Source organism: Antechinus flavipes, chromosome 1, assembly GCF_016432865.1.
Source record: "Antechinus flavipes isolate AdamAnt ecotype Samford, QLD, Australia chromosome 1, AdamAnt_v2, whole genome shotgun sequence".
In the NCBI taxonomy this organism is placed as follows: Eukaryota; Metazoa; Chordata; class Mammalia; order Dasyuromorphia; family Dasyuridae; genus Antechinus; species Antechinus flavipes.
In genome coordinates, this window is record NC_067398.1 from 318,675,280 (window position 1) to 318,701,453 (window position 26,174).

The following is a 26,174-nucleotide window of genomic DNA, read 5'->3' on the forward strand; positions in this document are numbered from 1 at the left end:
TCTTTGTTCTTGTTCTAAAATACACTGTTTTAATTTGTTTATATCTAATTACCAGTTCGTGCCAGCAGGTTAAAATTCACACCAACCTATAGCTAGGTAAGCAGATGTGTTGCTGTCTCCCTTACCAGTTATCGTCCTATATGCATGCATATCTGTGACATGTTCACACTTTCTACCTAAAACTGAACAAAATGATGCAGAAGAAAAATTGTTCTAGATTAACATAATGGGAGATAATTTGAACATTGCTTATCAAATCAAAGTGCATCCTTCATATTGCCACCAAATGTCCTCATGTAAACATCTATGTGTCCACAATACAGACGTGTGTGTATGAGTGTGTGTGTGTGTGTGTGTGTGTGTATGTGTGTGTATAGTTGTATTTGAAATGTATTTCTAAAAGGGGGGAGAAGCAAAGCTGAATTTATGTCTGGACATAATCTGACAAAAAAAAGGAAGTACTGCAACTTCATTTTCCATGTAAACAAGACAAAACACAATGTGATTATACATGAATGAAAACTCCATTTATTTAGCAGATCGCAGAGATGAAATTCTAAATGTTTAAGAATTTACTATAGATTTCAAATAAGCCTAAAAATGTTTGGTTTTCATTTATAATTGAAGTTTGAGGCTTGATACAATCATGAAAAATCAATCTTATAAATGTTTTAAAACTGCAACAGTGAAAGATGTTGCACAAAATGATCCTTTAAATATTTTAAGAAGAATGATCTTTGTAAACGTAAGAATCTTTAAAAAATGTGCATCTGTTTAAAAAGCAATTTTTTTTTAAAGATTTAAGTTTTTTAAAGAAGACAATTGGGATTAAAGGAGTCATTAATACTAAAAGACTCATTAACTAAATTTCAACATGAGATACATGTTTGTCAAAAAAATACATTTCCAATTGAAGATATGTTTCCATTTGACAAAGAACTCTACTAAACTATTTTAAACAAAACTCTGCAAAATTAAAGACTTTCAAGTTTGTACTCATACGTTTGCACTGACAGAACTGAAAATTTCTAATGCATCCTATTTATATAAAATCTTCTCTCAATTCCAGCTATGTCACTTACCCAATATTCTCTTGTTATTACCTGAAATATTTCTGTATTCTTTTTACCATCAAAACTATTGGGGGGGGGGAGGGAGAGAGTCAAAAATTGGTCAGTATACAAGTCTGAATTACATGATTTCTTCCTTTCTTTTCAGCTTTAGCAGAGTATGCCCAGTTGCCACTGGGTTGTAGAGCTCTTAAGAGTTTGAGGTTGATTCACAACATAGGCCGGGTAGAATTTTCAAACAGGGTGAGCTCCTAACAAGTAACAGGAATTTTCGGACATGTGTGATTTGTGTCACTGGTCCTTTTTCTAGCTTTCTGCTAAATAAAACCACTGTGGTTTTAAAAAGGTGCTTTGAGATCTTATTTTTAAAAATGCCACGTAATTTCAGCGTGGGTGTTTTATGTAAAAATGCTTAGAAACGAGGCAAACAGCCAAGGCTTTTCCACTTTGCCTTTTCATCAAGTGCATAAGCTATCTTTTTGTGTCCGTGAAAAGGTAACTATTGGTAAAAAACAATCGTTAAAGACAGTTTTGAATGTGACCTCGCTTTCAAAGTAATAATATCAAACGAGTGGTTTCCATGGGGGGGGGGGGGGAGGGAGAGTGTTCTCCTTTAACTACCCTCAATTCCCAATCATAACGAGATGGTCTGCCTCACTGGGTTACTTTCACAGATATCTGAACAGGTTTTTTTTAAGTGAAAAAAAGAAAACGACAATTTTTAAAGCCACACACTATTACTGACACTACTCCTCGCCCCCTCTCCCCTTCTCCCTTTTCTCTCCAGAACGCGCCCGCGCGCTCACTCTTCCCACGTTACTTTGATTGACAGCTCGGTACTGCCGCTCTCCTTCCCACCGACCTTCCCATTTTCTGTGCCAATCTCAACGTTCCCCCGCTTCCTATTGGCTGGCCTGGGCGTCCCGCAGCTCCTCTAGGAACGCTTCCTCCCGGAGCTGGGGAGAGCGAGGTTGGGCGGAGGGGGAGGGAGGAGAGACTGGGGAGACAGTGCTGATGGAAGAGAGAAGAGGAGGGAGAATGGTGAAGTGGGCGGTAGTGGGGTAGGGGGAGAAAAGGACGAGTCTGGTATTGCTCTGCAATAGGACGATGGGAGACGTGTCGTCAGGATCCCACGTTGGATCTTGGAACGGAGGATTGGCTGGGCCGGGACTCCTTCTTCTCCTCCTACCCTCATCCACACGGACTACATCCTCTGCTCTTCGTCCCCTTTCCCCCCTCCCAGCTCGCGCCAGGGTGGGCGGGGCCGGCTGCTGGTTAGCTAGAGGAGTGTGAAACCGCGTGTTAATGTTACCAGCGCGAGAGGCGCAGGCGGCAGCGGTGGCGGTGGCGGCGGCGGCAGCAGGGGCAGCAGCAGCGGCAGCAGCAGCAGCAGCGGCGGCAACGGCGGAGGTTTGAGCAGGGGCAGAAGCAGGAGCAGGGGCAGAAGCAGGGGCAGGGGTAGGGGCAGAAACAGGGGCAGGGGTAGGAGTAGAAACTGGAACAGGAGCAGGAACAGGAGCAGGAGCAGGAGCAGGAGCAGGAGCAAGAGCAAGAAGAGCTGGAGCCGGAGCAGCAGCGGTGAATACATTGTGTCCCGCTTCTTGAGAGGCGGCTGATTTCTACCGGCTCGGTGGCATTGCCTTGACCAGCAGCAGCAGTAGCATCACGGGCCGTCGAGACCCTGGCAGCTGAACACACCAATTTACCTCACTCCGACTCCCTGGGCACTCTCTGACTTCCGATAGCTTTGTGGAGTTGCTGCTTGCAAAAAAGAAAGAAAAGAAGAAAAGGGGAAAAAAAGGCAGAGAAGATCATTAGTGAGCGAACGGATTTGCTCCGTGAATTTTTCTCAATTGTCCCTCGGTTTATGGATGTTGTCCCCGGGATTCCAGGGGAACTTTACTTGTGGCTGGAGCGTCGACTGTTAAAAGGAAAACAGAAAAAAGGAGGGGGGCACCAGGGTGCAAAAGGAAAATAAAAAAACCCAAAAAGGATTAGCAGCGCCACAAGATTCAAGGGCTGCGGGGCTATACGGAAGTCTGTATGTGAGGAGATGCTTTGGCTGCGGTGGCTGCTGCAAGGGTGTGTGTGAGTTGCTCCCCGATGTACTCCAGGCGCGAGGAGGCGGCGGCGGCAGCTGGGAGGCTGCTGCACTCGGGAGAGCTGCACCCTTCTGAGTAACTGTGAATTACCCCACCTCGTTTGCTTTTTCTGCTACTACCGAGGATTTTTTTGCTACGGCACAAGAAGACTATTGCCTGTACCCACCACCACCACCTTGTTCCTCGTTTCCACTTGTTTTAGTTGTTGGGATTTTTTGTTGTTGGAATCTTCACTCCAAGACTGTTTTGAGTGCATATACTGCGTGGCCACCCCCTCCTCTCTCGCGCTCTCTCTTTCTGCACTTTCCTTGCATCATTACCCTTCTCTCTGGTTGATGGTGATCACTTGGCTCTGAGCCTCCACCCGGGGCTGTGTGTGTGTGTGTGTGTGTGTGTGTGTGTGTGTGTGTGTCCACGTCCTCCCGGGAGCGCCTTTGAGCCCAACCGGCCCGAGTATGTATGTGTACGGTTATATGTGAGTGATCTTGTTTTCCCCTTTGCACCCACCAACCCCTGTCTGGGCAGCGTGGGTTGACAGTTCCTTCCAAATTCGCCTCGCATCTGCTCTTACTGGATATCATCTTTAACCCTAGAAGTCACTCGCTTACACGGGGGTTTCCGGTCCCTTGATTGTTTGTTTTTGTTAGGGGTGGGGGGTGGGGCAGCGTTCTTTTGCCACCTGCAAGTTGCCCCCCACGGAGCAAGGGCGGGAGGAGGGGGGAGAAAGACTGGATTGATTTGCCCTGGACCTGCGCAGCTCGCGCATCTGAGGGGAGTGGTTGCTGTGGGGGAGTTAACCTTGGTCCCGGCTTTGGCCGTCGGGGGAGGAAGACCTGTGCGCCCACCGCCTCTCCCACTTCTCCGCCGGAACTGGGTGATTCCATTGTCCATCTCGGGTCTCTCCTCTTTTTCCCGAAGCCCAGAAACTCTCCTCTTCCCTCCCCCACTCCCCGAGGCCGGGCGGGAGACGTTGGCCCCTGTGGGAGGTGGGGGCGGTGAGCAGGAAGAGAGGGAAATGTGGCCCTGAGCTCTGGGAGGCAGTGTCCCACCCGGCGGCCCGGCCCAGTCCGGCCTTGGGCAGCCCAAGTAGCCCAACTCCGGTTCTGGTCCTGCCTGGCTGTTGTGCGTGCGTGTCTGTATGTGCGTGTAATGTCAGTGTCTATGCGCGCGCGCTTGTGTGTGCATGTCTAACGCGCACCCCCCTCCCCCCTTGCTTGGATCTTCTTTCTTTCTTCCTGTCTTAATTTTTCTCGGCGGGATTAAAGTTGGAAATTGAGCGGAGAATTGAGCTGCCCAGGAGCAAGGCAGCGGCTGCCGTCAGAGCGATGTTCCCGCAAAGCCGGCACCCGGTAAGGAGCGCCGGGGCCCCGGGGCCCTGGGCGTATGCTGGAGGGTTTATGTTGGGGGGAAGTATAAAAACGTTTTCAGGTTGGGGGAGGCGCTATTCTAGTGTTATGCTGGGTTCTATAATCTGTCCTGCCTTTACCCTCCTTCTTCCCGTAGACATCAGGGCTGCTTAGGTTGGGCTCTCTGGAGTTCCCGGCCCTAATTCCCGCTTTGGGTGCGGGTGCGAGGGTGGGGGTGGGGGTAAAAAGTGATGGAAATTGTCGTGTGGGTTTTGTTTTGTTTTGTTTTGTTTTCTTTGAATAGTAGGGTGGAGGCAGAAATAGGTTTCAGACCTCTGGCACCTTTTATTCCCAACTACTATCCCCCTCCCCCTTTTAATTTCTTCTGGCCACCTCTAAAGCCTGCACTTAGGCCGACAGGGTAGGGGGACAGGGACAGAGAAGCTTCTTCGATTTTCCCCATATATAACCCTTCTTTTCTTATCTCACGTATATGAGAGGGTGTTTAGCTTTCTGTCTTCTCTCCCCCCTCTTCCAGTAGCTGGCCCCCACTTTGTCCCTCTTTGTTCACTCTTATTTACATGTCAATTGTAGTCCTGGATCTTGTGGGACTGGGACTGGCCCTGGTCCTCTTAGATGACTCTGGGAATTGAGAGTATGGGGGCGGAGGTAGTTGTTCCTCCACTTCTCTCCCTAGGGTTGTTAACCTTTTATTGCCTATGGGAGGGGCGGGCACCCATCATTTCCTTTGGCTTCCCAGACCCTTTAGAGAAGGATGCTACTTCTGCCTAAATTACTGAGGTATCCCCTTTCAGACCCCATCTGTCCCTAGGAGTGGGATGGGGAGGGCTAGGGGTAGATTTTCGACCCACTTTCTATACCCTTTGGGAGTTAGGCAAACGGGATGGGGGCAGGGAAAAAGGGTTGCCATCTGCCTCCCCCAAAGAAAACTGGAAAAAAAAATACTTTTTGTACCTTCAACAGCCGGTAACTTTTGTTTTGGTTTTGTTGTCTCTCTCTCCCTCCCTTCCTTTCCTCCCTCTCTCTCACCCTCCCCTTTCTCCCCCTTCCCTCCTCCCCTTTATCTCTTTCATATCCCTCCTCTTGTTGGTGTATGTCTATGCACACCCATCCCACATTTCCTCCAGACGCCGCACCAGGCTGCAGGTCAGCCCTTTAAATTCACCATCCCGGAGTCCCTGGATCGGATCAAAGAGGAGTTTCAGTTCCTGCAGGCTCAGTATCACAGGTGCGTGCAGCAGGCGCAGCGGATGCTTTAAGTCCTGAGCTGACCCTGTCTATCTCTGGCCTGGGGGGTTGGATATCAGGGTGGAATGTATTTGACTTGGTAGGGGGTTGGGAAGGGGTTTTGTAGTATTCTTTTTTTCTTCCTTACTGTCTTATCCCTGGGGTGGCAGCTGTATTTAGTACTTGTGTCCAGGCGGTGGCGTGTGGAATCACAGTTAAAACCTGTCATTCACTTTTCCCTTCCCCGCCCCCCTTCTTGGCTTTTCTCAGTGATCCTTTCTCTCCCCCCCCCCCCATCCCCTCCTCCTATTGTTTCAGCCCCCTGTTTGCTGCCGTTCAAATGAACTTTTTCTCGTGTTTTGGGGTTGCATGAGAACCGTCAATATTTGCCCTTCATTTATTTATTTTGCAACAGGCTGAGCCGAAAACACTGGCTCAATCAATGTCTTAGTCTTGGAATGCAAAGGGACAAATGCAGTGTTGAAATAACTCTTGGTTATGTTGGGGGATAGAGTTGTAGAAAGCAAAGTTCATTGTGGAAAGCTTACTCCTTTTAAACATTTATTGTTGTTGGACCATTTACATTGAGACTGACTTTGAAGATCCAAAAAATAAATAGAATTTCAAGTTCCCATCTTGTTTCTGATGTTTCTCCATATAAAGTTCATCATAGTGCTTGAATATAAGTATAGAATTACTGTCCAAATCAGTGAGAATTTTAACAAATGGAAGAAATGATGTTGTGGCATGTTCTTAAGAGCTTACAAAACTAAGAAATTAGCTTTCATACTTTATAAGGACAAATTCTATCACAATTTAAGTTAAATTCAACAGAAAGTATGAGGTGATCTATAAATGACCATTTAAATAAGGAGTATCAATGAATCCTCTTTCCCCCCAGAAATATCCAGTATTCTCTTTAGAGCATGTGTTTATCTAATCACACAACTTCCAGGATTATACCATTCCATTGTCTTACCTGACATGTTTTTAGTGTGTTTTAAAGACAAAGGTAAAACTAGCTAAGTTAGGGAATGGTAATTTCTTAATTAAAAACTTTAAAAAACTTGGACATTTTGACAGTCAAAACAATGTGTTATTTGAAGTTCAAGTTTCTGTTCAGATGTTAATTATTTTAAACCATGAATCTAAATTAAAATTTAACTGATCAAGAATTTGTTAACTACTTGTCAAGATTACTTTTGTCATGTATCTGGAATGTATGTTCTAAGAATGAATCACAGTGGAAAGAATTGTACATAAAATTCATTTTACTTGTATTCTCTATTAAATACAAGGACAAAGCTTTTGGGTGTTTACTTTGATAGTTTATAGTTTTTTCTAAATTGGTCTGTGTTTTTACTTGAAGTGCAAATATGTGAGGCAGATGTTAAAACAAGTGACATAATGTTTACATGAAGTTGCCTGTTTTGTTTTTGTAGCCTTAAATTGGAATGTGAGAAATTGGCAAGTGAAAAGACAGAAATGCAGAGACATTATGTGATGGTAGGTATCAAAGATTTATATTTTTTCTTTTCACATACCATAACATATATTTCCTTAGTATCACTTAACATGAGTTAATGAAACTTTTAATCCTCTTTTTTTTTCACAGTATTATGAAATGTCATATGGATTAAACATTGAAATGCATAAACAGGTAAGATTTTTAAGTGAATTCCAAATTGAGACTAAGAATGAGTTTATGGCTATAATTCTGGTATTGCTTTTGGTAATAGATGCCTTAAAGACATTTATGTTTCAGCCAGTTTATCAAAGAATCATAGTCTTAGAGTTAGGGTAGCTTCTTCTTCTTCTTTTTTTTTTTTTTTAAACAGAAAGGAAACTGAGACCTATAAGTGGTTTGAACCTATGGTTTGGATTTGAATCTTACTTGTAAGACAATCTCTACATTTGGCATTCTTTTCTCCTGTACCACACTTTATCATGATAATTACTTGGCAGAAGTTCTTTGTCTTGGTATTTTTGCAGAAAAATTGAAATCACTAAGTAAAGGAGGTATGGAAAATATAAGCTCTGTTGTTTATAGGAAAATAAAAATTGACTGTACTTTAACGCATGGAAAAGTTAATGCTTACCATTTGAATATTACAGGTGTATAGGCTTGAAATCATATACATATTGTTGAGTCATAGGATTAAGTGTGTCAGAATACTTAGAAAGTAGACTAGTGATCAGGACATGGGTTTAAATTTGGCCTCATAGGTCTTCACTTAAGTCACTTGATTTCTCTGTCTCACTTTGATCATCTCTAAATAAGAAAAAAAATAGTTGTACTGCTTGCCTTCCAGGAATGTTATGAAGATTATTTTTATTATTTAAAGCTCTTTGAAAGCCTAAAACCATTATATAAATGCCAATTAACACAATAATATTATAGTACCTAGAATCAAACAGAAACTTAGAGATCATTTATTAAATTCCCTTCATTTTTTAGGTGAGACAATGAAGAACCAAGGGAAAGGGAAATAATTTGTTCAAGGTTACACAGGTAGCAAACAGCATATCAGGACTTTGAAGTCATGTACTTTTTGATTCCAAATTCCCACTACAAATAGATATTCTTGTACCCTCTTAGAAAAGTAGAAGAGCAAATTATGTAAAAACTAATTTTCATTAATGTGATATGAAGAACTATATAGCAAGTACTTACTTTTTTTTGTAGTTTTTTTTTTTTTGGTGCCGCATAAAAATACCATTTCGATGACTTGTTGGTAAACATATCTTTAAAAAGAACTTAGTAAATGAAGTCTTTAATCTGGGAGGAAAAAAATCCTTTTATAGGTATAGCATATGTTGATAGTAGCTTGAGTTCCTAGTGGTTTTAAAAGCCTGGAAAGATTAGTGACTGGGAAAGCTCTGGTTATGACTATGAGTTTGCAAGTTCCCATAAAATTCACACTTATGGCTACTATAATGGTGAATAAAAAGAGTATTGAACTGGAACAAGGCACTAAGGACCTCATAAGAGAAGAAAAGCTAAATGATTGCTCAGCCCAAAGGACCCTCAATTGAGTAGTCATTGTCTGCCAAAGAAAGCATTAATGGCAGGGTGTAAGTATTCGGTAGATATGCTGACGTTCACTTTTTCATCAGGAGACTGGTACAATAAGTCTTTCAGAAATCGATTGCCTCTTAAAAAAAATTATCATTAGATGAAGTTGCACAGTTGGACACATTTCAAAGTGCAACAATACAATTCTTGCTTGATGTATATGTGCTATTTCATCTAAAACCCTTGTTTCATTAAATTAAAGAGCATGGCTGACCGGCTAGGGCACAGTGAAGAAATTGATTAGTTCAGGCTTCAGATCTTCACTATATTCAAAGACTTTCATTAAGCAAGTGTGTTTCAGAGTTGAATTCCACTTTTGTAACTCTGAACTCTTTGATTCTTTTTAATTCATTGCAGATTTTGATAATGCTGAGGTGTAGTTTTGGAAATCCTGTTTTCAGCTATGTTTGGGAGAAGATAGTCTAAAATTCTTTATTTGGACTAATATTTTAAAGTAATTTTTTTGAAGTAAACTTTATAATGTATTCAGAATTGTTTGGGTTTTTTGTTGTTACAAATAACCAGTGCCTTATCAAGAGGAGTTGTAAACTTGGTAAACTTGGTGATTGCACAGGTCAGGAAGAGTCCTGGATAAGTGTGTTTTTTTTTTTTTTGGGGGGGGGGTGTCTTTTTTTTTGTCGCGTATGAGAATTCACAAACTTTTGTCACAGAATTCTGCGTACTAGCTAATTTGATTTTTTTTTTTAAATGGCATTAAAAGACAAAATTTGTATACTGAACAGAATGAATAATAAAAGGTTGAGTTTTACTTTGAACTCATAAAATCAGAGAATTTAATAGCTCACTGTAGTGCTAGAGCTCCTGTTTTCCAAAAAACAAGATCACTGTGCTCATGCTAGGTTTATTGCTGGATTTAAAGAATATTATTTTTTGTGCCCATATTTAGTTGTATGACATTTCTTTTTCCTTAAAGGAAAAAGAGATATGTCAGAAATGTGTGTGTGGTGGGTGTTAAGAAATGTGTTTGGGAGTATAGTTACGTCTTTCTGCATATATTCCATGGGCAATTATGTGTGAGAACATGAGTGAATATTTTGTGTCTATATGTAAGTATATATTATATAATATATTATGTGTAACTAGTTTAGTAATTTGAAAAGTGTAAAAGTTATATATTTTTTTTTAAATAGCAGTCTTAAAACTCTTTAAATTCTGTTTGTATTGTAAATGATGACAGACCCTCAACTATAGTGATTCAAGGTTCGGCTCTGCTATGATTCAGTGTTAAAGTAGCCTTACAATTAAAAAAAAATCTTTCTGAATGTCACGCATTAATAATAAGTTCTGAGGAGGCATTGGGTAGCTAGTAATCATAATTCTTATTAAAACTGGTGACGTCTAGCCCCTAGGGTGTAGCCAGGCTCAAATTGATGCTTTTTTGCTGCCTGATCACCAGCGTGGCCTAAGTGCTCATTATGTTGTAGAGAGGCCTTTGGAGCTCTCATTACATTTGACAGGAATTCTCTCTAGGGGGAAACTGGGCATTAGCTAGACTCCTGACAGGCTGAAATTATTCCCGCTTTATGGCTTATAACCAAATGCTAGCAAGGCATCATCAGGGGACACAAAAAATTGTCATTTCTGACAACATCTTTGTTACTGAAAAATGCAGTGATGGGGAAACTTTCCACAGAACAGGCTTTAATGTTCTTAAGGCTTGTTTCCTGTGTAAGAGACTGTTCCTCTGCTGCTTGTCTCCACTCCCTATGCCTTTCAGAGTGTTGGTTGGATTTTCTATTCTCCAGTGTCATCATACTACTAAGTCTCTGGCAGTCTTTAAATGGAACTGTCATCCAAATCAAGAATGGTCTAATTGTGGTTTCCCTACTTGTAGACACAGGTTTGTTGTATATATTCCATATTAATATTATTTCAACATTTATTAGTTTTTTAATTGACTATAATAAATTTATGAAGTCTGAATTATGATTTGCATTCTAAATCTTATGGTATTAAAAAGACTATTTCATACCATAATTTAGTTATAAGGACTAATTCTTAAGGAAAAGCTCATGTGAAATGAGAATGAGCTAAAAATGCAAACTACTGTTATTTTTTGCAGTTGGTACCTAAATAGCAGTGAATGAACTTTGGTTTTATCATCTGTAAAATGGGAATAATTCTTAAATTACTTGATTGAAATTAAGACACAGAAAGTTGCTGACTTGCTAGATATTTTGTAAGCTTGAAAGTAATTCTAAAGATAATGGCACTTATCCTTGGTATGTGTACACTGAGTTTATGTGACAAACTATTAGGGCTGAGTGGCTCCTGTATTTTTGTGCCCTAGGGCATCTTTATTCAAAGATTCGTTCACTTGGGCAAAAAAGCCATTTGAAAGATCACAAAATTCTGTCATTAAAAGGCACAGAGTCTATTGACATAACATGGTGAAAGCTTTTGAAGTCCTAGCACTGGGGATAGAATGTCAGAATTACAGTAACTTCCTTGTTTCAGAGAGGTTAAAATTGAGACCTGCAGGGGATAAGGCACTCACCAGGGTCAGTAAACTGTAGAGCTAGAAGGCAAATCCCAGTCTCCCAGCACTAGATATAATGGGCGTTCTTGCTGTTCCTATATACTCTCACAGCCTCTTTTCCTCTTGTTTGCTGTGTTCTCCTTTTGAGTCAATATTGGGCAGGCATTTGTGAGGACAGCCCTGAGTTAGGGATATTGTGGAATAGGGCTGAGCTCATCTGGATCTGCAGAAAACTCAGTCCATGACCTTGATTTCACAAGTACAATTTAGCATCCTGAGAGACATGAACAAAAAAGACCTATATTTGAAGATCTGTTGACATGTGACCTCTCTGGGATGCTGAACATTTCTCTTAGCAGTTTTATTTTTATTTGCAAAAGACAGGATAACATTTGTTCCTCTCTTCATTAGAATGTTGATATTGTGTGTGTGTGTGTGCTAATGTGTAGATGAGCTAAGCAGATTGTAGCGAGAAGCCTCTTTTTTGGTATGTTGGAATCCTTTTGGAGTCTGGGGAAGCCTTTGGACCTTTCTCAGAATAGATCTTTTTAAATATAAAAAGTGAAGAGGATGCTAAATTTCATTTAGAGGTTAGATATAAAAGTAAAGATGTTTCCTTTTTGTTTTATTTCGTTTTTTCCTATATGAGTTTATAGAGCCCCTGACATCTGTAACCCACCCCTAGGGAGTCTGTGTACTCCAGGTAAAGAACATCTGGGGTAGAAAGTGTGTTTATAGGTTAAATTTTGTGGGGTTATGGGAACAATGAGGTCAGGCAGGGGGGAAAAAAAACTATGATCTTGTACTCATTACTTAGCAATAGTAGTAGATGAGACTAATAAACATTCAGAGGTAGATGTTTTATGAGTTTTGTAGAAGTTTCTTATATATGAAAATTGGCCTTTTCCATCTTTTTATTTTTGGTTTCACCTACAGATTTATGCTTTAGACCTGAATGTTTACTTCTACTGCCTGACAGTTGTTACTCTATTACTTTCTTTTATCTTTTTTTTTTTTTTTTCTGGTTTTACACTTGAGTAAGATTGCTTTCTAGGTCAGAAATCTTATGTCCAGGAAATGTTTGCATGCCAAAGTATTGGTATTAAGGATTAAACTCTTATCAGGTGCTAATAGGGAAGTGGTACAAGATGTCTTGCTGTCATCAAGTATAAGAATGTGTGTGTGTGTGTGTGTGTGTGTGTGTGTGTGTGTGTGTGTGTGTTCACCAACCATATCAATTCTTTCTAAGAATAAGTTGGAAATAAAGCTTCCAAATAAAGTATATTTTAAAGCCCAGTTCATTAAGGTTAGGATTAGCCTTTGTTCATTGGCAAGCAGCCAAAGAAAGATTCATCACTTTTGAACTTACTGACAAAACTATAAACCACCAACAGTGTGTGTTTGCTTCCATTCCAAAAGTTGAGAGGGAATAAGTCTTTGTTTCTGGAGGTGGAATGTTTTAATTGAGACATCCTTTCTTAATTTGATTTAGCCTGGAGATAGACCTAGAACAATCATCATTTAACATATTATTTTTGGTTTTCAGTTTCCTCATTTGCAAAATATGGGAGGGAGGGAGTGTAAAGCATTGTTTAGTCTCTTTCAGCTCTTTCTAGGAGTCTTTATCATTTATTAGAAAAACTAATGTTGCTCACAGAAAAAGCTTTTAAAAAGGAACATGGAATGGAAATTGTTAGACCACACCAGATGCCAAATGAAGCCAGTCTTAAGCCAGGGGGCTTAAGATAATGTTTTCCCAACTAATGTTGAGTAATAAGCCCCATAAGAAAACCTGTCCCTTTAGTAAACATTATGTAAAGAAGTCTTACTGAATGATATTGAAACTCAAGGCAAACTCATTTATTTAGTGAACTTTTTCTCACGAAACTAGTTGAAGTTTTTGTTGATCTCTTATGAAAACATTGTAGTCTCCAGGAGTGGATTGAAGTGGGGTGGAGGGAGAGAACAAATTTAAACTTAGTTGAATCTCTTGGGTTGGTTAATAAGATCCTTTAACAAGATCTTTAATAGACTATTATTGGAAAAACATAGTGTTTTCAGTGTTTTTTTTTTTTTTTTTTACTTTTATATTTAATTGAAAGATGTTTAAACTGACAGTGATTTACTTCCAATTAAATCAGAATAACATTTATTAAATGCCTGTGTATAAGCATTGAGGAATAAAAAAGCAAAACAAACTAGAAAGACCTTTAAATCCTTGCCTTCAAAGAACTTATATTCTATTGCTTCAGTCTATAACCAACTTAATTGATTTTTTAATGAATTTTCAGATAACTTTGGAAAGAAACCTTTTTAAAACTGAAAATACAAATCTTTGAGCTATTTAGATCTTATTCTAAGAATGAAGAATAGAGGGTTGCTACATTACTGAGTTATAGGAATATAGAATCTCAGACTTAAAAGATACTTCAAAGAACTAGTCCACTTTGTACTCACATCATATCTCCCATCAACATTATTTCTGACCAAGTGGCTATCTGGCTTCTGAGAACCTGCCTAACAAATAGACAGGTAAATGGTATAGTAGATAGACTTGGAGTCAGGAAAATCTACATTTCAATCCATTCTCAAATACTTATTAGCTGTGTGATCCTAGGCAAATCACTTAATCTCTGTTTGCCTCAGTTTCCTAATCTGTAAATTGGGGACGATGATAATAATAGAATCTACCTTCCAGGGTAGAAGATCACCTGACATAATATTTGTAAAGCACTTTGCAAACCTTAAAGCAGTACTGTATATAAATGCTGTTTTTATTATCACTATTATTAAGAACTTGGTATCTGTTGAAATATAGCCTATTCCATCCATTTAGAGAATTTTAATTATTAAGGACGGCTAGGTGGTGCAGTGGATAGCGTTCTGAATATGTAGTCAGGAAGATTTAAGTTCAAATCCAAATTCAGACATTTAATAACTGTGTGATCCTAGGCAAGTGACTTTACCCTCTTTATCTCAAAAGGAAAGAGTTGAACATGACCAAAATGATTGAACAACAGCAGTTATTAAGAAGTCTTTTCATTGAGTTAAAATTTGGCTTCCTTATAACTTCCTTTTGGTTTTAATACTGCCCTAAAAATAATTCATCTTTCACATGAGAAGTCTTTACTCTGTAGAATTCAGAACTGCATCAAACCCTAGAGTTTGCAAATGAACAAATGACAAAATCATTCAGAAAAGTTTAGGTGACTTGTCTAGTCCTTACAAGGAGGAAATTGAGGTCCTAAGGCTCCTAAACGATAAGAAAAGACAAATGGAGTCTTTTCTTTTTATAGTCCCACTGCTTCTATACTTTAAAATTTGATAGAAAACAGAACTTTTAAGGAATATTGTATAGATTTAAATCTGGAATCCTGTTGAGTCTATCCTTTTTCTGAAATGTTAGCAATACTTTGACTTGTTTTGATTAACATATGAAAGAAATTGGTATGTTTAAAGAAACATCAAATCAAGACATTTAGTAATTTGAGAGGTAAAGAGTTTTGTCTCAACTTAGGTTAACCTTCCTTTTCAGAAGTCTTTGAGGATGATGAAATTGAAATGTCAGAAAATAATACATAATGATGATGATGAAGCATACTAATTAATGTTTAGAGTAAGTTTCATGTGGTAGATGTTAAATCTAGAAAACATTTCAGTAACTTTTTTTCTTCAGCTTTGTTAATTTTTGCTTGATTCTTATGAATGTGGGGAACAAAATACATTAGCTGATATCATGTTCATATTTGTAGCCCCATTTGTTGTAAATTAAGCCTACTTAAAATGAATTGTTAGCAAAAATTAGTAAATTCTGAATTCTGTACTTTAAAATGTGACCAGTTTATGAGCAAACCTAGTTTTACTTAATGCTTGTGAGTTCCTCAACAAAAGAGTTTTAGATGTATAAAAAATGTTAAAAATATGAATTATATATATAGTTCAAATTTCTCCAATGTATAATTTTGTCCCCTATTGCCCCCACATACAAAGCAAAAAGAAAAGGAATTCTGAGGAATTGAAAATGCTGTATCTTTTGTTGACCATATCTCTCAATTTGGATTTCCACACTTTTGAAATATCCCTGAGAAATTTTGAAGTCTGGTTATTGATCTAGAGTTGGTACCTAGAATTTTTTGTTTTGACTTGGTTTTTGTGGAATGAGTTTATTATTTGTCTTGAAAGCTTGGATTCAGTTATTTTATTTGTTTTGCCTTTCTTGTATCTCCAACATTTAAATAGTGCCAACAAGTAGTAGACAATTGTTTGTTGACTGGCTAAATAAAAATTAAATGTTTACATACAGAAAGATTGTTGATTTTTGCACACATTTTGTTAGTGGTATTATATATGCTGCATTCTATAGATACATATTGCACTTCTTTCCGTTTCTCTTGTAGTAACCCAAGATTTGGGTTCTTGAGCGATGGGTATCCTATGATTCTTTGTCATAATGTTATTGCTTTAAAAAGAAGGGAGAGAATTGGGATGGTTGAAAGAAAATATTAATTAAATAATTATGAAATCAAAAGTTTAGTTCTATCAAGGCTCTTTGAATTGAAAACATGTTTGTAGTCAATTCTTAAATGAATTTTTTAAGTCCTTGAAATAGAAGATTGAGCCATAGATTTCCATTGTAAGGAACAACAGAAAGAGCTCAGACTTGGGTTCAAATTCTGTCTCTGATAATTTCTATGAGAATTATGTAGGGAAAGTCCTTGAGCAATAATAGAGAGGGTTGGAATAGATGATTTCCCAATTTTAGATCTATTATCCTATGATATTTTTCCTCATTTGTAATTATAATAGAATGACTTTTGAATGTACCATACTTGTTCCAGGTAATCACACCTATTAAGTTGTAGGCAGTTTTCACTAAGTTTTTATGCATTTCTACTTAATATTTGTATACAGCTTATTGCTATGTCTTCTGTGTTTTTCTGTTTTGTTTTTCCCCCATAAACTGAATTTTTTTTTTTTTTTAACAAATTGGGAGAGTGTATTTGTTAGATATCAATATTCGGAGCTGGGCTTCCTTTCTTCTTCCATATGTTCATGTAATGCTGAAGGATTATTTTGAAATAGAAAGGGTTGTTTCCACCTGGTTTTACTGATAGGAAAATTACCATACATCTAAGTTTAAAATTAAAAAATGTGGCCAGTCTCTTTCAATTTCTGACCTCAAAAATGAATTCTTCAGGGAAAAAAAAAGTTAAAAAAAAACCTAAAATGTATGAAGCATTTCTTGCTTTTGTCCTCCCAGAACTTTAATGATAAAAGAATTATTGTTCAAGTGGCATAAATTATTTTGACCAGACTGCCATGGATGATTGTTTCTTCAACCTAACTGGAATTTAAGATGAGAGCATTTGTACACACTTGGACATAGATTTGTAAATCAAAATGCTAGTCCAAGAATCTGTGTTCTTTGCAACTATAACATGGACAATCCAGGTTCCCTAGGGTGAAAGGCTATTAGGACTAGTTGGTGACAGGAAATATAGCCTGACTTTTTGTTTAGAAGTGTCCCTAAATCACAAAGCATCTCTTGAGTTTTGTAGTTGCTAGTCTATGGAGCTAGGCTGATTAAAGGCATTGGTCAGGAAGCTACAGCTCTCCAGAAGCCTCTTGATGCCTTGGGTAAACAGTCGGTCAAAGCAGCTTACAAGTAAGGTGACCAGTCAGTGTATTGACAAGAACAGACACAATAGAAAACTGCATTAGGAGGCAAGCCATTGGGATTTGCAGTAAATATATTACAGAACACAAGTGAATTGCCAATACTGCTTGTTTAGCAGTTTGCAAGGGCAGTGGCAGTATGGATTTTTGAATTAGAAGGGAAGGACTGTTCTTTCTCTGTGCTGGAACATCTCGTTGATGGCTGAGGAGAAAATTGATTTAGAGAACAAAATGCTGCTGCCTTTATTTGTGCCATTTTTAAAAGCTGCTATGGATTGGTGAGTGAAAATAAAAGGTAGCTTTCTGTATTAGGAGAAATAGGGGTAGCTCATTTATCTGCCTGGTCTAATCTTCTGGCATTAGCAATATGAAGATAGAGAAGGTAGGATGGGGAACAGCATCCAAATCTAGACTGCTCTCATCGCTGCCTTACTAACAAAACTGGTAGAGAATGGCCTTTGCAGCTTTTGCTCTTTGAGAAATTTTTGTCTGAGTAAAATAAAGGATTTTGACTTAAATGATGACCGAGATTTCATATGGGATGGTTTCATGTTGTATTAAAAACCAAATGTTTTTAATGATTTTTATAGGGTAGTGAGCTTAATGGGATTCATCAATGGAACTCTGGATAAAGAGGTCATATGGTACTTCTTTAAAACTTAAAAAAATTTTTTGGCTTTTAAATAGTTTAGAGTGTAATTATAGGTGGTACTCTGCTTTGTTAACGTGAAAGTATGTATTAATTTGGCTTACACTAAATTGGAAATTGACCTTTGGTCATTCTGTAAAAGGAAGGTTTAATGAGCTAATTAATAGTGCAAATAATGTTAAGGAGGGTTAAACTAGTTTAGAAAATAAAATGTTCAGGCACCTCAAGCGTTTTAAAAGTACCAATTTACATGCAAACAACGGATTTACTAATTATGAATCATCCTTATCCATTAAAACTAGTCCCTAAAGGACCTCCATTGGCAATACTTTGTTAGCTTGACTTTAGTAACTTAACATACTTGAATGAAAAGACAATTGTGTAAAAAACATAGTATTTGGATGAGCTGGGAGTCAACCATTCTCATCTTTCCAGGGAGATTGAGGACCACTGGACCCTACCATCTGTTCTACTAGTAGTTCCTAGGAGCCTCAACCATCTGTCTTGTTGATACATCGTTAAGGCCTCCAGCCACTGTTCTTTGACCTCCTGGTGGATCCTGAGGACCCGTTAGTCTTATCATATACTGCCCCTGCATCCTTAGGACTTAACCAGCCCACAGCTGACCCTGCTTTATGTGTAGTCTTTCCCAGTTAGAGTGTGAACAATTTGAAAGCAGGGATTGCCTCAGTATTTTTCTTTGTTATCTCCAGTGTTTGGCATATATAACAAATGCTTAATAAACATTTTTTTTTATTCACTCAGAGAAAAATCCTATAATTAAAGCTTTTTTAAGATGAGAAGGATTTTTCTTCATTGTTCCTTTTCATCCTATTACTTCTTGGTTGAATCCTCCCTAGCATAGTAGCATTAGTTTTACTTTAATAGAAGTTGTAAAATACATAAATTGTGGCCATTAAAGGTTTGGGTAAAATGGATATTCTAGATATAAAGGTAGGAAATAGAACTGGGGAGAAACAGTTTTGAAGAAAGTACTTTATGGTGTTTATACTGAGTGTTCTCTTATCTCCAGGTTCTTAGCTTTTCTGAGAAGAGAGTGGATCCATAAACTAAGGGGATGGGGAGTGGGGAGGGAGGGGACAAGCTAAATGTATTATATTCCTCCCCTTCTATATATTGTAAAGGATGGAAAGCTTATTCTCATTTGTTTTGTTTTTGAAAGAACTGAGATTGCCTCTCTGGCATGCAGCTTTTGTACTTTTTAAAAAGACTTTTAAAAAGTCTTTCTTGATAAGGGTAATGTGGATTGTGTTGACTATGCCAGGTGGAAGGTTGGGGAGAGGAGTGGAGCTTATTAGAAGCTGGGTGTGCTGGGATAATTCCTACTCTGTATGTATTAATTAAATCAGAGAAAAGAGTTCTGAGAATCCAATCACAGGCATTCTTGTCCCCGGGCAACAGGCAGACCAAATGTTGGGTTGATCTTTATTGGATTTCTGACTTAATCTCAACTTTATTTCCTGTAGATAAATTCCACAGGTTCCTGTTTGCCCTCCTTACTGACACCTCTGTGTAAAATCCATTTCTTGACCCCAGAATATATTATGGGTATGAGGCAAAAATAAAAGTAGGGAAAGGGTGGGCTACAGAAACTTATTTCAGTGTCTGTTTTTAAGTCAGATGCACTGAGAAACCCAAGCCTTTGCCAGCTAACCTATCAAGAAAACTAAGCTTTTTTTCCCTGCCTTTCCCAATTTGTTTGCTCCCATGACTTCAATTGTCACTTCTATGTAAATAACTCCCAGATCTTTATCTACAGCTTTATTGTCTCTTGCCTCCATATATATATATATATATATATATATATATATATATATATTTTTTTTTTTTTTTTTTTTTGCTGAGGCATTTGAACTCAGGTCCTCCTGACTTCAGGCCTAGTGCTGTATCCACTGTGCCACCTAGCAGCCCCCTCCCTATGTATTTTTTACCTGTGTGGTCCCACAATACAGCATATCCCCAACTCAGTTCATCATTTCCTTTAAATTTGCTCTTCATCATCATTTACCTTATATTTAATTACTTCCCCAGTCCTATGAATAAGAATAGCTAGTATTTATAGAGTGCTTTAATATTTACAAACAATTGTATAGATATTTTCTCATTTTTTTCCTTCACAACCTTGAAAGTTACATGCTATTAATAGCCTTACTTTTCAGATAAGGAAACGAAGGCAGATAAGAATGAAGTTTCTTCCTAGGGTCATACAGCTAGTACATATCTGAGGCTAGGATAAATAAGAAGTCAGGCCTCCCAACTGTAGGCCCAGTATTCTATCCACTGTGCCATCTAGCTCTTGTTTCCATTGCCAAATATTCCTTGATTCCACCATGTGTAGTCATACCATGAGCCTGCTTTCTTAGACTATTGGAGTAGTCGTCTCAGAGAGCTTCCTGCTGCTACCAGTAGACTTGTTTAATGAAATGATCTTGGAGTCAGGTTTCGTTCCTACCACCTATTAATTGGGTAACCAGATTGTAAACTTCTTGAAGGCAGGGGCTGTCATTCTTTTTTCTTTTCTTTTTTCCATATTAGTATCCCCATCAGCTTAACACAGTGCCTAGCACATAAGTAGTGCCTAGGCACGTAATAAATATTGACTGGCCAAAGGAATAATCTTACTTTACTCAATTATAAAGTGGAGATAATAATAGTACCTACCTTCCAGGGTTGTTGTGAGAATCAAATAAAATTATATCTGTGAAGTATTTAGAATAGTACTTGGGTACATAGTAGCTCTCCCTCACAGGGTGGCTGTCAGTCAGGCTTAAATGAGGTAATGTCTAATAGAGATGAAGCATTTTGCAGACCATAAGCACAGTAAAGATTAGTTGTTATCACCCATTCTAGAAAAGTTTGAGGGCTGTTAATATTGGTGATTTGGCTAAGACTCCCTCTGGCCACCTGTTCCTGCCTCTCCTTATGTAATTTCTTGAAAACTGGTCTCTAGCTCTCTGTTTAATTCTATTCTTCTATAACCCAAATGTTGTCAAGTTCATGGCAATATTTTCACCCAATCTTTGATCTGGTAAGTCAGAAGCTCTGTCTTCTTTACCACTAACCTGATCACACTTGATATTATCACACTTAGAGAAATGTCTTCATTTCTCTCTATTCATCTTCTGTTCTCTTCAGGCTCTGTTATCTTCACATAAATGAGTCACAAGCATGTTATGTATATGTAAATGTTAAAGGTTCTCTTGTAAATGTTTAGGACTAAAATTTTCACATACTGTGAATCCTGATATCTGGACTGACCAACTCCTTTCCTAAAAATCTTGCCTTGTGCTTTGGGGCCTTTTCCCCATTCTCTATGATTCCCTTTTAGTTGAGTTTCTTTTCTGGATTTGTTTGCTCCTAACCTTAATTTTTTTCAAGTGCAGAACTTAACATTTCTAGTATTGCATCATTTTCTTTCTTAGTATCAGTATTTTATCTTCGGGCCCAGATGGTGTCTCTTTTTATAAGGTCTCTGTTGGAAACTTTCTCTTTTAAACTAGCAGGAAAAAAAAATCTGGAGGAAAGAGGCAGGGAATGTTTTGGTTATTATTTCTTCTCCTACCAATAGGAGTCAGTCATCTTGGGCTGTGTGCCCCATAAACATGTATTCAGTAGTAATTGAACTAGCTGTTTGTAGTTTGTTAGTTTTAGGGGAAATAAGAGCTGCCAACTTTATTTTAACAGATAATAGTTTAGGGGTCTTTTTAAAAAATTCTTTTAGTGGCACAAGAAAACCTGACAACCCTTTTGAAGAAATGGTTCAGAGAGAGGTTATAGGTAGATGAAAATGGCTTTGCTTTCAGAGCTCTTGATTATAATTTTTATTAAAATGAAACAAACAAAACTATACAAGAAAGGAAAGTTTAGGTTATTAGTGACATTTGGAATTTTGTAAAGGATGACATGCTACAGAATAACTTGTTTTAGTGTATTTGAGATGAGAAAACTACAGCTAGTAGAACTCTTACATATGTGTGCGCTTGGTCTGTATGTTTGTGTACATGTTCTGTGTGTGTATGTGCTTGGGTCTACACATGTTTCCAATTCAGAGGTAAGTGGATAAGAGTAGTTTCTAAAGGTGAGTCCTTTGGGAAGTATTAGAAAAAGGAGAGGAAGTTAAATAAGTAATGAAAGAAGCATCCCAGAAACCCTTGAAAAACCATTCAGTAGTAGTATCTACACTCACAAATAGACTGGTCATTTAATAGTTGAGTCAGATTCTGAAGAATTAGTCTTGTAGTGATGTAGAGAAATTTAGAAATTTAACTAACATCAGCAATCTGGATTTGACCAAAGTCCCAAGCTGTAGTATCAGCTGTTGACAACTATGATTGACTTTTTTGCTTCTATATTTGATTCAGTAAATAAGTTTGCGTGTAGGGGGCTACAGGTGAAGGGTACCTGATTTAGATCAGATAGGTTTAGAGACAGGTTTAAAGAGTGTAGGAATATTCAAAGATTTTAATTCAGATGTGGAACATACATATTTTTTCCTGACTAATTAATTTGTAAGTATGGCTTAACCACTGCAAATATAGAGCCACATACAAATCAATCTCATTGTATTTAGTACTTTAATTGTGTGCAGCCATCCATTTGCTCATTATTTTATCACAAGGTCAAATTTTTTAAAAAGCTGTTTTTCTGATTATCATGTTATGTTAGTCTGTCAGTTTTCCCCCAAGTGCTGAGATTGTTCAAAGTTTATTTGGAATGAGTACTAATTGCTTATCAGATTAAATCAAAACCTGTCTTCTGGTGCATTAAAAAAAGGGGGGGTTTCTGAGCAAACCTTCTACTAGTGAGAACATTAGTATTGACAGGGTTTATAATTTAGGATATAGTTTGAAGGCCAAATTCTACTGTTTGTCGCATACTGCTTAATATGGCTGTAAAGAGGAGATGAATGAGGCTACTTTTCTGACTCTATTACTCAGGAGGACTGTAAATTTGATTGGCTGTTACAATTCTAGCAGAATCATTCGATTTGAGAGCAATAGAAAGATAAGATATCCAATTACCCAAATGATTTGCAGGGTTAGCCAACGTTGTCATGGAGACACGAGTTGGAACAAATTAAATTTTAAGCAATAAAATAATCTTAAAGCACGTCTGGGAACAAGAAAATTTGGCAGTGGCACTTACCTGAATTGAATCTTGGCTTGACACGATGTTGTTTGACATTGATATACTGTGGGGGCCTAAACTTTTAAAAGGCACAACATTGCCTTTACAGAAATGGAGGGAAAGCTTTCCCAGCCAAATCCCCAAAAGTGGAGGCTCAGCTTAAAGTAGGAGTTGTAAGGTTAGATTGTGGCTTAAATGATGCTTAATTATAATGTGTTTTTAAGAATATTCTCTAAGGATTGAAAAGCCTTAATGTTTAAGCTTCTTTAAAAGGCCTCTGAAAAATAAAGATTTATTTAGGATTTATATTCAGTTTTAGAACTGCCATTTTCTACCCTTTGGATATTAGAATGTATATTAGTAGATGTAATGGAAATTGCATGACTGTCTTTTGATAGCGGACGGAGGTGTAAGCATGTATATATTTGCATGTACAAGTAGATTTCTTTTTTTCTTTTTTTTTGGGGGGAGGGTAGGCATACACCTCGGCATTGCAAAAAATATTTTCATCTTCCTGAAATCCTTTCTATTAGTTCATTTCTTCAGAGTACTGCTTGAAGGGATAGTAAACTAAATTTTAGCCAGAAAATCTGAATCTGCTTAGAATGGGATAGAGTTTAAAAGGTTTATTTTCCCTCATTAATATATTGTTTAACTGATTTTCCTGGCTTGTAAGTTGGATTTTAAAACAGTCGGGGTGGCCCAGAAGGAGAGCTTTTTATCCACATGTCTATTAGACTGATGGAGACGAAAATTGGTCTGAGGTCAAGCCATTTGCAGCATTCTCACAGCCTTCGATTTTCCTCTCATCCTCACCACAGATCATCTCAAATGATTCAGTAATGACCCAAAGTGCAACATTGACCTTTATTCCCTGGTGAATTACTGTGTTTCACTGTACAAATGGCAGGAAGTCCATTTTGTTCTTCCAGGAGGAGTTCAGCATTATTGAGCCAGGCCTCCCCTGTGGGAACCATACAAGTACAGACCGGTGAAACACAATACTTGGGGTAAATTTGGTTTCTGTAGCTTTGGGAAATGTGAATTGACATGTCTCAAAACCTTCTTTTACACTCTTTGTATATTTGGGCAATTAATCATAGATGATCAAAGAACTTTTTTTTTTCTTAGAAGAAAAAACAAATTGACTTGCCCTCTTACAAAATAACACGTGCATATGAGCAAATACTTTTGACAGCTCTTGAAATTTAGTTATAGATGGCTCCCAGTCTTAGAAACTGTTCATGCTTGCATGATTGTGTCTTTCTTTAGAGTTGCCCTATACTTCTTCCTGGAATTTATTACAGTCAAGTATGTATTTTAAATTAGAAGCTACTCTAATTGGGAAGAAGGGTTCTTTAAATAATGTCCCAAAATCAAAGTTAAGTTAAATTTATTAATTGACTTGTGTAATTGAGTTGGTTTCTTTTCTGTCATTTAGATAGTGGGTTTTTTTTTTTTTCCTCTTTTCAATAAGATTTGATGGTTATTTCTTTCTGAGAGTCATGTTCTTCAGAAACTCCATTAACAAAGCAAAACCAGTGGGTATTATTTTCATTTGACTGTATATGCAACATTTTGTACCAGTAGCCTCTCAACATCATTTCAAGGAGGAGGTGCTTAATTATCTCTTCCCTGAGACCAAGGTTGATTATTTCAAGTACTCAGTTTTATGTTTTGTTTCAATGTTTTCATTTATGTTATTATAATCATTTTGTATGTTGTTCTCTAGTTTCTCCTTTTCTATAATTGTTGATTTAACTTACTATTTTGATCTGAATTCTTCATATTTTTTTCTTACTATACAGTAGTATTTTACTATAGTTTTTAAGAATCTTTGAATCTTTGAAAATAAAATTATTTTTATAACTATTCAATATGATTAATTTCCTTTTAACCCTTTGCATTTTATGCATTAAAAATATTGTAGTGAGAAAGGAATTCATTTGCTTTCACTAGACTACTGAAGGGGGGGCTATGACAAAGGGATATTATGTACAGTTTGACTATTTTCCAACTGATTTCCCCACTTGGCAGATTTTTGCTACAAGTACTTCAAACTTCATGCAAACACTATATTGATAGTCATTTTATAGGAGTAATTAACTTTTGTAACTAATTTTTTTTTATAAGCTATTTGTAGTAGGTTTTTGTTGTTATGTAATACATACGCAACACACATGCACTCACATTTTTCTGTATTAGTTTGATAAAGGTTAATTATTCCATTCAAGAGATATTTGTTAAAAACTTAACATGCTAATTACTGTGTTGGGTTCAGGGGCTACATTTTGGGGTTTAGGAAGTGGAGGCTTTCAGTATTCACTTTGCCCTTTATAATTTTCACATTTATGTGTGTATATGTATTTATATGTGTGTGTATGTATGTTTGGAGGCAACTGGGGTTTAAGTGACTTTGCCTGGATCACACAGTAAGTATCTGAGGTTAATTTGAATTCAGATTTTCCCGACTCCAGGGCTAGTCATCATTTTGATGTATTTTCCGTATTTTCCAGGTGAGCTGTTTTATCCTGTGAGATAGTTTGTATTTCATCTATTTTTTCCAGTCTTTTTGACTTTGTTTTATTATTTCTTGATATTTCATGGAGTCACTTGCTTCACTTTGTTCAATTCTCATATTTAAGGAGTTGTTTTCTTCAGTAATGTTAATTCTCTTTTTATAATTTGGTTTTTGTTCTTTTAAAACTTTATCTTCTAAAAATTCTGGTTGGACATGTATCCAAATTTCATTACTCTTTTAAACTTTGCTTGTAGTTGATTTCAAGTAGCTTCTTATTTTTCCAAATATAGTTCCAAATATCCAAAGATAGTTTTCAACATTCACCTTTGCAAAACCTTGTGTTCCAAATTTTTCTTCTCTCTCCTCTTTTCTTCCCCCTCCCCCCCACCCCATAAGCATTATGATATAGGTTATACATGTGCAAAAGTAACTTTTTAAATATTTATCTTGAACTTTCCTGTAACCACAGTGACTCTTTAAGGTTAGGTTCCTTCTCTTCCCTTTTCTCCCCATATTGCCATCCTATTTCTCAGTGCTAGACTCTGCTCACTTTGGGGGGGTTAAGGGAAAGTGGGGCATATGTGACCCTGAGCTGCTGCTGCTGCTGCTGCTGCTGTGTGTGTGTGTGTGTGTGTGTGTGTTTAATGTCCTTCTAATGTTTTTACAGCTTATTTGGGAGCCTATTCATTTTTGTGTTTCTGGGAGAAGTTTGTTGACTGCCCTCCTAGTATGAGCTCTGCAAAATCCTGACTCAGGTTTGAGTCTGTTAGTTGTTGTAGTTGAGTAGGAGTGTCTAGTTATCCTGCTGAGAGGTTGGGACTGAACTGCTTGTTCCCCT

At 37.6% G+C, this 26,174-nt stretch overlaps 1 protein-coding gene across 10 annotated transcripts in view; it reads left to right on the top strand.

Annotated features, from left to right (window-relative positions):
• Positions 1–3,837: 3,837 nt before the first annotated feature.
• The window catches only part of LOC127541238 (transducin-like enhancer protein 1), a 116,501-nt gene continuing 94,164 nt past the window's right edge, over positions 3,838–26,174 (top strand). For 4 of the 10 annotated variants that reach the window (XM_051966509.1, XM_051966517.1, XM_051966493.1 and 1 more), the window contains exons 1-4: positions 3,844–4,521; positions 5,667–5,767; positions 7,209–7,272; positions 7,382–7,426. In XM_051966509.1, the coding sequence (XP_051822469.1) occupies positions 4,498–4,521; positions 5,667–5,767; positions 7,209–7,272; positions 7,382–7,426 (234 nt within the window). In that variant the 5' untranslated portion in view covers positions 3,844–4,497. Of the gene's footprint in view, positions 4,522–5,666; positions 5,768–7,208; positions 7,273–7,381; positions 7,427–26,174 lie in introns of all 10 variants that reach the window. The other 6 variants (XM_051966478.1, XM_051966486.1, XM_051966468.1 and 3 more) reach the window with 3 other exon arrangements.